The 11,654-nt window shown below is 40.5% G+C and overlaps 2 protein-coding genes across 2 annotated transcripts in view; both read right to left on the bottom strand.

Annotated features, from left to right (window-relative positions):
* Window positions 1-461: 461 nt before the first annotated feature.
* On the bottom strand, window positions 462-5,412 carry yars2 (tyrosyl-tRNA synthetase 2, mitochondrial). The gene is made up of 5 exons (XM_020078403.2): window positions 4,555-5,412; window positions 3,543-3,710; window positions 2,010-2,165; window positions 1,651-1,821; window positions 462-842 (listed from the first exon to the last, which is right to left on the bottom strand). Exons 1-5 carry the CDS (start codon window positions 5,340-5,342, stop codon window positions 683-685), a joined length of 1,443 nt encoding a protein of 480 aa, XP_019933962.1. The 5' UTR covers window positions 5,343-5,412; the 3' UTR covers window positions 462-682.
* A 792-nt stretch (window positions 5,413-6,204) lies between these two features.
* Window positions 6,205-11,654, bottom strand: part of pparab (peroxisome proliferator-activated receptor alpha b) — a 30,427-nt gene continuing 24,977 nt past the window's right edge. The window contains exons 6-7 of the mRNA XM_020079302.2: window positions 10,946-11,399; window positions 6,205-10,731 (exon numbers count right to left, since the gene is read on the bottom strand). Of these exons, the coding sequence (XP_019934861.1) occupies window positions 10,487-10,731; window positions 10,946-11,399 (699 nt within the window). The 3' untranslated portion in view covers window positions 6,205-10,486. The remainder of the gene's footprint in view (window positions 10,732-10,945; window positions 11,400-11,654) is intronic.

The following is an 11,654-nucleotide window of genomic DNA, read 5'->3' as shown; positions in this document are numbered from 1 at the left end:
ACACCACAGTGATAACTTTGTGCTTAAAGGGAAATTCGAATTCTAATCTTGAAAAAAAAAATCTGCTGATTGAAATATAAAATTTACGGACAGTAACAATTATCCAAAACCAAATTTAGTTTATTTTTAAATTGATCTAAAATCTCCTTCTTTCCTTGTGGTGCAGTTTACACTGAACACCACACAGACAGAAGAAAACAGCAGCAGTGAGACAGATGTGAGCCTCAAGTTCACATCAAAATGGAAAACAAAATGTACTGAAAATAGAAGCATAACCTGTTTGTGAGAAATGATGCAATTTAATTTTACCATAAGCAATTATTTATCTATGGGGTCACAGCAGGCTATGTGGTGCAGCTGTGGCCGCCTGCAGCACCTCCATTATGACTGGGACCATGCTGCCCCCTAGTGTTCACTTTGCAAAATCTCTGTGGGAGTACAAATCCAACAGGAACAACGTCTTTATGTCAAATTATTTTTAATACCTTAGCTTTTGATAAATGTCACATCTGTACAAATACATAATTATATTACAACCACAGGAATTCAGCGACATCGAAACCTGCAATGTACCAAAATATCAGTCAATCCATGTCTCCTCTTTGACCTGCTGAGGTGCAGTCTCCTACCTTCCCTGTCAGTCCATTACAGTAAACTTGTCCATTGCTGAGAGCAGGTGACTTCAGAGACTGAGCCACTTGATGATGTAGAAGTTCTTCTTGCCCACTCTGAACAACGTTAGTCCATTAGACAGGATGTGGAGTTTGGGGACGAGTACTTGCTCTGGTTTATTTGTCTGTCTGTGGTTGATCCACACTGCACCGTCCGAAAGCATCTGATACCTGCACACAAGCGTTAACGCGTCAGTCAGGACAGTCTCAAATAGTCAGAGACACAACCAGAACCATTCTAAACTGTATAATCTAATTAAAGCATGGGTGGAAATGACAGATTACAGTGTAAAGTGCTCACAGGACAACATTTATAACCTAAATTATTAATCTATTGGTCAAGAACATTGGTAATTCATTTTCCAATTATCGACTAATCATGCACTGCAGTAACTCATTAAAACGCTCAATATAGAACAAACTCACTGATCTATAAAGACAGGAAATGAATTCCCAGCATTCACTGCTTCTACTGAGGATTTGCAACATTTCTGTTTTAAATCTCTATAAACTGTATAACTGGACTGTTGTTTGAACAAACAGGGACTTTGTAAAAGTCATTATGGGCTAATGCAATGAAAATTACTTTTTTGGCATTTTATAATGATGCTCAGTATCACCGTCATATTTTCATTTTCCCAGTTGCTGCCACATTCAAATACAATAGAGCTGAACTGAATTGTATTTGTGGTTCACAAAGTGATGAGCAACGCAATTTACAAATTCAACAGAAACATTTGTCTCCAGATATAGTGGCCAATTAATCCACAGAATGTACTGCCCACAGATTTTCTTTGGAACTGAATGATTGAATTTGAAATAACAGTCGCTACAAAAACAGTGTGTAGCCACATAATAAAAGAAGTTTGCAAGACATTTTTCTGTGATTTGAGTGGACTGACTAATTTAAAATTCATAATTTACAGGTTAATATGTTAAAATTCATTGTATGTAAGGACAACAGTATTGGGGTTTTTACCCTCTGGGTCCCTCTGGGATTGCGTTGACTCTGCGGCAGGCGTCTATCACAGTGGTCCCCGGCTCCAACAGCAGCTCGTGGAAGGGAGCCTCCCTGAAAAGCTCCTGAAGCTCCTCGTCACTCATTTGTTCCAAGGCCTGAACGCTGCTGTGGTAAAGTGCCATGGTGCATCTGCAATGATAATATTAAATATGACTTCAGAGGTCACTGCTTACGGATTTGGCAGTCTAAATTTTCCAGCTATCTGAATTCCTGCTACTTTTAAGAATGGTCTATCAAATAAGAAATGTAAAATCCTGAATAAATCGGCATTAAAAACCACACAAACAAACACTCAAACACACAGGGCCTGATCTGACCTCTTAGCACTTTCGAGGCCCTCCTTTCCGTGCACCAGTTTGGTCACCTCTGCAGCCAGTCGCTTATGTGCGAGCCGTTTACCTGGATCCTCCCTCTGCTGCTCCATCAGCCTCTCTACCTCGGCTAGAGGCAGGAAGGTGAACAGCTTCAGATACCTGAAAAAAGACAATACACAATACACCTGAGCCTCCGGTACAGAGCTGACAATATCAGCAGCTCCAGAAAGTATTCAGACCTCTTAACTCTTTGCAAATGTATTTTCAAATGAAGATAATTCCTATTTTTAGCCCAGAAGCAATAATCTATAATGACAAAGTGAAAATGTGTTAGTAGCAATGTTTTAAAGTTTATTAAAAGACGAAAATGGAAATATGTATTTACAAAAGTCTTCAGGCCGCCGTCTGCAACAACCCCAATTGTGGTTAGATGCATCATGTTTGCTTTGAATATCCTTAAAATGTGCCTAGAGCTTGACCTAAGTCTAACTGTGGCAAAGTAAATTGACTGGTTATAGATGAAATATGCTCACACACAAGGTCTCACTATTCACACTTACAAAGTGAGTCACTATGTCGGAACAAAAACCAAGCCATAAAGCCTAATTACAGTAAGCCCATTACATTTTGAGGAAGAGAATTAAACCATTTCGAAGGCTGTTTCTGTCCATAAAGTGAAATGGAAGAAGACAGATTGTTAATGGAGTTGGCCATCAGACCAAACTGAGTAAGAAGCTAACACAAGTTCTCTGCAGAGATTGGGAACCTGCCAGAAAGGATGATTCTCTCTGCAGCCTTGCATCCATCAGGTCTTACAGTAGAATGGGGAGAAGGGAGATGATTTTGGTAAAACCTGGGAGTTTGCTAAGCTGCATTTAAATGAGTCTGAGAACATGAGAGAAAAGATTTCTGGGTCTGATGAGACATAAATTGAACTCCAAACATCTGGCAAACACCAGACACTGCTCATTAAGTATGGTGGTGGCAGCATCAGGCTATGAAGGAGGGATGAATGAAGGCAAACACAGGGAGGTTCTAAAAGACAATCTGCTCCAGAGCACACATGGTATAAGACTGGGGTGATGTTTCATCTTTCACTCAACAATGACCTGAGGCACACCAAAGACAACTGGGGCTTTGAGACAAGTCAATGTCTCTTTGAGTGGCCGGAAAAAAAAAGTTAGAATCGATTTTGCAAGGGGAGATTGATGTGATAAAATATAAATTGACAACACAATAAACAGTGTGTTTATTTAGTTTTTTTCCACACAAGCACAATGCAGCCGGAGGAGGGAAGTGATGTTTTAATTCTGCTGCGTAGATCACGTTATTTTATTGACATCACACAGACTATTGGTGTCTACTATGTGTGTGTCAAAGCCTTTTCAAAAGGAGATATTTGTTTCCTTTTTTTTTTTTTTTTTTTTTTTTTTAATTGTTGTGTCTGTCACATGTAAGAAGCATCATCAACCCCCCGAGCACCCATCTATGAGATGCTTTCACAGCGAACACATATGTGCCTTTATCTCCACATACCCTTCCACAGCGTTGTCAGGCTGTCGCAGAAAGAACTGATACAGTTCAAACGGTGTCGTCTTGTCTCTGTTGAGCCACACTGCGTTTCCCGCCGTCTTCCCCAGCTTGTCCCCGACAGAGCTGGTCACAAGGGGGGTGGTCAGTCCGTACACCTCCTCTCCACTCACTCTGGAGAGATATCACAAGTTCAAGTGTTACAAGTCTAGTTTGATGTTCTGCAAAACTAGCAGATAGCTAAAACAAAAGCGTTGGACTGCTGGTGGCTTGTTTGCATGTGTCATCATAACAGAGTAATAAATCAACTTCAAATGGAATCAAATAGAGATGATATGATCATGTTTCATTATTGTTTTACAAAGTTGAACTTATTTTACATATGTTTTCTCTGATGTGCATAATAACAGAACACCTCACCATTTGGAACAACACTATTATTTCATAGAGAATACTGAATACATTCACCATATTTTGTTAAACTTTCAAATAGAAAAAATAACAAAATAAACATCCTCAAGTGTCTTGTTGGTAGCTACAGCACAGTGTTAACATACATTGTGCACCAAAGTTTCCATATTTTACTAAAATGAATTATCACTTGGGGGATTAGAAGAAGGCAGAATTGGAAGACATATGAGTGACATTTCTGGTGAGTGCATTTACCTGGATCGTTAAAATAGTAAATGATCATAATCTTTAATGGAGTCTGGTTTACAGGAATCTCTCCATGTAGAGAATATGTGAGTTGCATTTAAGTATGATGTTATTCTTGTGAATAACAATCTAGCAGGCTGGATGGTATCCGAGCGGAATTCTACAACCATACATAACTGGTGTTGTTGTTAGAGGTTATAGGCCTGTTGTGTACAAACAGCAACTCCCCCGGTAAAACACATTGATCCTTAGTGGATGAAGTTGAAGCAGAGACGTTTACCGTGGCTCAATGTATTAAATGAATAGAGATCTCAGTGAGGTCTGACACCAATCCTCAGAGACACTTCCTTAAAGTATTTACTTGTGGATGTACTCATGGCCAGACATCAGGTTGCCCAGCTGGTCGGTGCCTCCGAGCTGGATCCTGCAGCCGTACACCTGGTTGAGGTGGTGGAAGTCATAGGCCTGGAACACCTGGTAGGTGAACTCCGTCAGGCTCATGCCGTCTGCGCTCTTCAGCCTGGACTGGACGCTGTGGCGGCTCAGCATGGTGCCCATCCTGAAGTGTCTGCCGGCCTCGGACAGGAAGGGAACAACGCCCCAGTCCTTGTACCAGCTCAGGTTGTTCAGTACGGTCACCGTGCCCGGTTTCCTGGAGGCATCGTGGAAGTGCACTTCGTGGTTGGAGAATATCCTCTGGATGCTCTCCCGGATGCTTCGGGTGTTCGCCTCCACGACGTCCGCGGACAGAGGCTCCCTCTCGCTCGTCTTCCCGCTCGGGTCCCCGATTTGAGCCGTGGCCCCTCCGAGCACCGCGAGGACGTGGTGCCCGGCGCTGCGGAAGTGCAGCAGGCCGATGATGGCGAGCAGGTTGCCCACATGGAGGCTGTCGGCCGTGGGGTCAAAGCCGCAGTACACAGTCTGAGCACCGGACTGGAGCAGCCGCGGCAGCTGGTCCTGAGCGGCGTTTTCCGGGAAAGAGTCCTTCAGAACACCGCGTCTGTTGAGGGAGAAGAGCAGCCCGCTGTGGGCAGGGGAGGAGCGGTGAAGTTTAGACCTGAGGCTGAGCCACGCACCCGTTCTCCTGAGCAGGACACAGGAGGCATGCCGCGGTAGAGAGCGGCAGGTTCCCACCAAGGGCGCAGCCATGTTGGACAATGTGACGAGCAGACAGAGGAAGCATGGGCGGTTTGCTGGGAGGAGAGCGCCCTCTAGTGCTGTGGTGCTGAAAGAAGAAGGCTGGTGCTCCCAAACTCAATGAAAAAGGCAGACGCAAGTATAATAATAATAATAATAATAATAATAATAATAACTATTATCATTGATAATAATATAATATATAATATAATTGAATCATTTGAAAGTCATAAAAAAATACAGCTTACTATTAAACCAAAACAGCTAAGTATATACATAGAGGAAAAGCATGAAAAGTAGAAAAAAAAGATAACTATGTATTTTATATATACAAAATCTATAACGATACAGAATAGACAATGAGGAAAATATGTGAATTTATATTTATATTTTACATTAAAATTTGTATTTTCTCAATTCAAGTTCTATATATTTGTTTTTATATGCTTTCTGTTTATTTATAGTGATTTATAATAAAGTTTATGGTTAATTGTAAATAAAAAGGCTTTAATAAAGATATCTCAGGAATCATATCGGCCAATACTATATCTGAAAATGTGTACTACTCAATATTAGTATCAGCATCACCCCCCCAAAAAATAGGTCAGACTCTAATCAGTACACTGAGTCAAAATGCACCATTTAAATATACGAAGTAAATATACTCTTTCTGCAGGATTGACCACAGACCAATACATGATGAACTTGCATCAGGTCCAGTTGAGAGGACGGATTTTATCATTAGTCTCTATGTATTTTGGTCTGTGGACATTTTAGTCAAACAAAGACACATTCTTTGAATCAACTACAGAAACCAAGCTTCAATGGTCCATAATTAACTCCAGCATTGTCTATCTAAATTAAAACAAACTAGTGAATTTCAAAATCATTTTATTTTGACACTCGTTCAATGTCAACTTGTTTCATTGTTTAAATGACTAGATATACATTCATCAAACATTTACAGTATTATTACCAAGCCACAGTACACATTAACAACACATCCATAGACAGTCCTTGTTTCTCTTTGCATGACACTATAGCCACAAAAACAAACTTCATGAAATTCAGGAAAAATCTAATGAAAAAAATCCAATCAAATATCTAATTCTTATGGCTGCTGCCCCTCTGGTAACACATGTATTATTATTATTTTCGGTCAGTTTTGGAGAAATAAAAATAAAGTCAAGTGAATCACTATTGTGGGTGTTTGTGCTGTAAGGCAGAGCACTAGAAACTCATCCTGGAGAGAATAAGTGAGAGAGCTAGAGAGGGAAGAACAGTACCTTTTCTATGTCCTGAGCTAGTTCAACAAAGGAAGACTAGGTTTCCCTGATACAAGTAAAAAAAAAAAACGTCCCTTGTCATTTCAACACAAAACAGACATTCCTAAGGGTAAGAAGACATCACACATTTACATGACCTCTCCTCAAGGGCCTGGCTCTAGTGTTTCAACCTCTATGGGTTCAAAACTATTACCTCAGTTAGTCTGACCATTCTTTAAAGCAAATCCTTCATTGTTACTGTCAAACAAAGCTTTAGTTGCACTTTTGAGCTTCGATTTCACCATTTTCTTAAAATCTGCCTTGACATAATTTCCTGTATGTGTGCCCCCCCGTACTGTATCGCTGAATCTCAACAGTTTACAAGCAGTTTTTCTAAAAGTGTGTGTGTGCATGAGTCAAGTCTTTTGTTTGTTTTCTGAATCTCTAGTGGTGTATGGCATGGGCACACATGCTAAGGCACAGGTTGTTTGTGGTTAATCCCCAAGTACATTTCCAAAATTCGCTGGAGTGTGCAAGGGGAAATATAAACCAAGCTGCATTCAATGAAATCTGCACGTGGGACTGACATTCTGAGAAAATATATATATTTAAAGTAAGACGGACTTTGAAGTGTCTTTAATCTACTCATGGCTTAAGAAATGTTAACGCGAGTTCATACGTTATAGCAGCGAGTGATGGGAGAAGAGTCAGAAAAAAACGTGTGGCAAAAGGAGAATTATAAAACAACAATATACTGCATTTTCATTACTGCATCGTCGCCACTGAAATAACATGTGATGGCAAACTGTGAGTGCCTTCACTTACTCTGTTTGACCAACAGAGACGCGTGAAAATACAGGTTTGTTCGATATGAAGAGGCAACTATGGAGAATTTCTGATAACAACAATGAAATTCTGTGCATATATCATTCACCCCATTTGTATTTTAATGCAACCTGAGTATAAAAGGAGGAGACTAGTATTGTGTGATCAGTGCGGAGTCGTATCTTGACTTTTCAAAATATAAATGTCTTATTCAGAGGTCAAGGTTTAATCAGTCGTGAGCTCATGTGGCCCTGCACAGCCCGGTGTGCTTTCACTTTCCATCATAAGCGCTTAATTGAACAGATAAATGAAGTGCAGCTTGATGTTTCTTTTTCTAGAAATCACCGATTAACTAAAAGGAATGTCCCCCCGATGGGATTCAGATCTGTGGGTATTCAGATTACCAGTTGCCCTATCACCCTCAAATCTATTTACCCCGCACGCTTAAAACCGTGCTGTCTCAAATAAACAATAATCTGATTTAGACATATACAGTACATATATACTTTAGTATAAAAATATGATCCAATTCAATCATGGAAAACAATTAATGTGGCATTTTAGCAAATAAACAATACAGTACGTGACTACATTTACTGTAAATTTTTAAAAAACATTTAAAAGTATTTATACCAAACTGAGGGATACAAAAGTTGATCATCATTAGTACCTTGTATACCTCAAGGGTTAAAAAGCTAGGGACGAGGGGTCGGCGTGATCGTTTCAGCTATCTACAGTTCACTGCAACTAACACAAGGTCCGGTTCTCGCGACTGAATTTCAAATCAATTCATGGTGATTTAAGGAGATTTTGGTTGGATAAGAAGCAGATGAGGAGGAGGGGAAAGCATTCGCTCACAGACCCACATATACTCTGTATTATCCAAACTATTACACATGCATGTTTCCACCATCAACATTCCTTTAGTGAAAGTCTTCTCCAGAGCATTTTCAACTTATTCACTTGTTCTTTTTACAAAATGCAACATGACAACATAGAGGAGTGGCCTTTTCACATGCACAGTTCATCAGAACAGATGGAGGACACAAAAAACATCTAAATGATACCATATGGAAATGTATTTGGTCTTCATCCATCTTTACAGTACCTTTTGTGTACTTGTCTTATTCTGAAAAATAACCCATGTTGTCTGACTGGCTTCATCTTATTCTCTAAGTCGAATAAGAGCAGATGGCCACATGTTTGTCTTTTGGTTTGAATGTTTGCCACAAATGACCAACACAGAACATTTTTCACCCAAAATGCCTCTTTTCTGATGATGAAAACTTCCAATACAATCATTCTTCTCTTCTAAGGAGAAAAGAATAACGCTTTTCATTTGCCATCAGGTAAAAAAGACCCCAACGGCATATTATGAGGACCAAACACCGCCAGTCAAACACAGAAGTAGAAAGAGGAGTGAGAAAGAAATAATAATGAGATGTAATTTTGTGGAACAGGACTTTAACAAATGAGAAATTAAGAAACAGATGAATTCATTCTCTGCAAATCCGTCCTAAGTCTGCCTGTATTAAGGTTGTTATGCGGTTTATCTCGGTGTTAGCCCTTGAATACCAGGACACAGAACAGGATGGAGTGCCAAACGTCTGTGCGTGTGTTTTGCCAAACACAAATCCATACTGAGTCTTGAGGCTGTGTTGTCACAAAGAGAAAACAATATGAAGAACGATGATCTTTTCCACCATCGTTATAAACAAAGTATGGCTTTGAGGACTTAAAGTACAAATACATGTTGATTTTAAGTTGTGTCTCTGGCTATAAAAACTTGCTGGAGGGCCTCTGATTGGATAACCACCCTTCACCAGAAGCGAATTAGTTCGACACATTATTAGGGCCACTTAAAGGACATATGAAATCTGAGATTTCAGAAATAAAGTCATAATATTACAAGGAAAAGTTGTAATATTGAGAGAAAAAAGTCACATTTTTATAAGAATAAAGTCATAATGCTGTGACAAAAAAACTAAATTCATGAGAAAAAGAGTTGTAATTTTACAAGATAAAGTCATTATATTAAGAGAATAAAAAAGTCATAATTTAAGTTTACAAGAGTAAAGTAGTAATTATACAGGAATAAAGTCATAATGTTATGATAATAAAGTCAAAATTTTAGGCTATGTGTCATGTTAAAAGGGGGAATATCAGAAGATTAACCTGCACTAGAATGTTACACTTTAGTAAAGGTTTTTATAAACAATAATTATAATAATAAATTATTTTGGCTCATCAGCACCACATTATCATAAGTATCAGGACTTGGTATTGTGCAAGTCACTGTTTTTATAATGAAGAAAGAACCAGACAGACTTGGAGGAAGTTGGTAGTGGTTGAGTGAGGTTACCGTTTCTTACATCTGTGGAACTACAACGAGGGCGGGTTCTCTTTGCTGCTTATTTCCCCCAAAACATGATTTCGTTAATCTCCTAATACTAAGACTTTTTTCTCAATCACAAATGTATTCTTGTGTTATCATGACATTACTCTTGAAATCTCTATGTCTCTATATATGACCATAATACTCTGTAGTAAATCTGTCGGAAGCTGCCTTGACTGAAAACTGTCTCATCTATGTTGCTGCTGTCCCAGGTGTCTTTTGGGTGCTGTTCACTGTGAAGGTTTATGGCTCTTTGACATCAGTATATAAATCTACAGTCAAGCACACTACCAGCGGCTGCTATCAAGTTCACCTTCTGTCCTCATTTTGTGTTAAGGTGCAGGATGGGGATGACCACGGAGATCTCGTTAAAGATTTTAGTTTTGTGTTTTGGTCAGAGGTTGCATACACTGGTGTCTAGACAGGGGCTCGATTAGCTGCACATCACAACTGTTCTGCCTGGGAGTGGAGAGCACTGTGCCAAACCAAGAGAATCAAGACTGGGCTTCTTGCTTGGACCTGACAGGAGCTCTTGTGCAGACCAAAACTAACTCCTGCTGCATTAGGAAGGTGTAAGTGGTTCAACCCTAGCTTATGGAGGACTTCTTCTGTCCCTGAAAAAAAGGAGATGGTTTGCAAAGTGCCTCTCCTGGATTATTCCTCCACAAACTTCAGTACATGTCTCTGTAGATCTCCTGCAGGAGCGGGTGCAGCGATGTGTCCTCTGTCTTTTTGATCTCCTGCACTAGCTGTGCGTGCTCAGTGACGAGCTGCCGGAGGTCAGCGAGTTTCTGCAGCAGCTTGGGGAAAAGGAAAGTGTCATCTGGATGATTGGCCAGCAGGTGGAGCTGCAGCACCTGCACAATGCTTTCCTGCATCCGCTCAATGTGCTCCACGTTCACCAGGCCCGGTCGGTCTAAACACGGAAAAATTAAGTCAAGTGAGATTCCTTAAGCATTATTTTGTGATTAGAGTAAAAATACTCAACAAAAAGAAGTTCCAGGATAGTTTTACAATTTATAAAAGTTGGAAACAAAAGCTTGGAGAGTAAAAAGAAGATTAACTACACCATTTATCAAAATGAGACTTATAGTATAGTATAAAATACATCACTTTTCCTGTTTCCTCACCTCCACAGCAGATGATAGCAGCCACAAACAGAGCCAGGTCACTGTCATCCAGCTCCAGCGAGTTAAACTTCATGGCAAACTGGAACTTTGGCTCCATCATGTCGCTGAAAGGTCGCCGCAGGCTCTTGAGGAATTCCCGCGTGATGAAGCCTGAGCCGTACGCCACAAGGAGGCCGTCCTTGTTCATGCTGGAGGCGAGCATGGCGAAGAGAGCCTCGTACACTCCATATTTCAAAAGAGTCACCTGATCGTTGAGGTCCAGGCTTGAGAACCCGGGGACGGACTTCGCAAACTCTGTGAGCTCCGTGACTGTCTCCACCGACGTGCACTGGCAGCAGTGGAAAATCCGAACCTCTGCCTCCCTGTCCCTAAGCGATCCCGCGGAGGAGACCATCTTGGCCACCAGCGTCTGCTCTGCCAGCTGGAGGGTCTCCATGTCATGGATGACGAAAGGCTGCAGACAGCAGAGAAAGAAACACTCTTCAGAGCTGCATTTTGTAAAGCATGCATGAAAATATGTTTCTAACTGAACTGCTCTGTGGTGTTAGCCTACATGCAGAAAACAGACCTGACCTGACTTGACTACATAAATATGGAAAAGGCTGAATCAGCAAACCTCTGAAACCTTGAGTGACTGCGGTGTTTATACTTAACTGAGAGCAGAGGCTGAACCCAGAGCCCTTACTGACAATTGAATAGTTCCAAGACG

This window comes from Paralichthys olivaceus, chromosome 7 (assembly GCF_024713975.1).
Source record: "Paralichthys olivaceus isolate ysfri-2021 chromosome 7, ASM2471397v2, whole genome shotgun sequence".
Taxonomy (NCBI): domain Eukaryota; kingdom Metazoa; phylum Chordata; class Actinopteri; order Pleuronectiformes; family Paralichthyidae; genus Paralichthys; species Paralichthys olivaceus.
The sequence above is the reverse complement of the archived record's forward strand: the minus strand, read 5'-3'. Positions and strand labels throughout refer to the sequence as shown.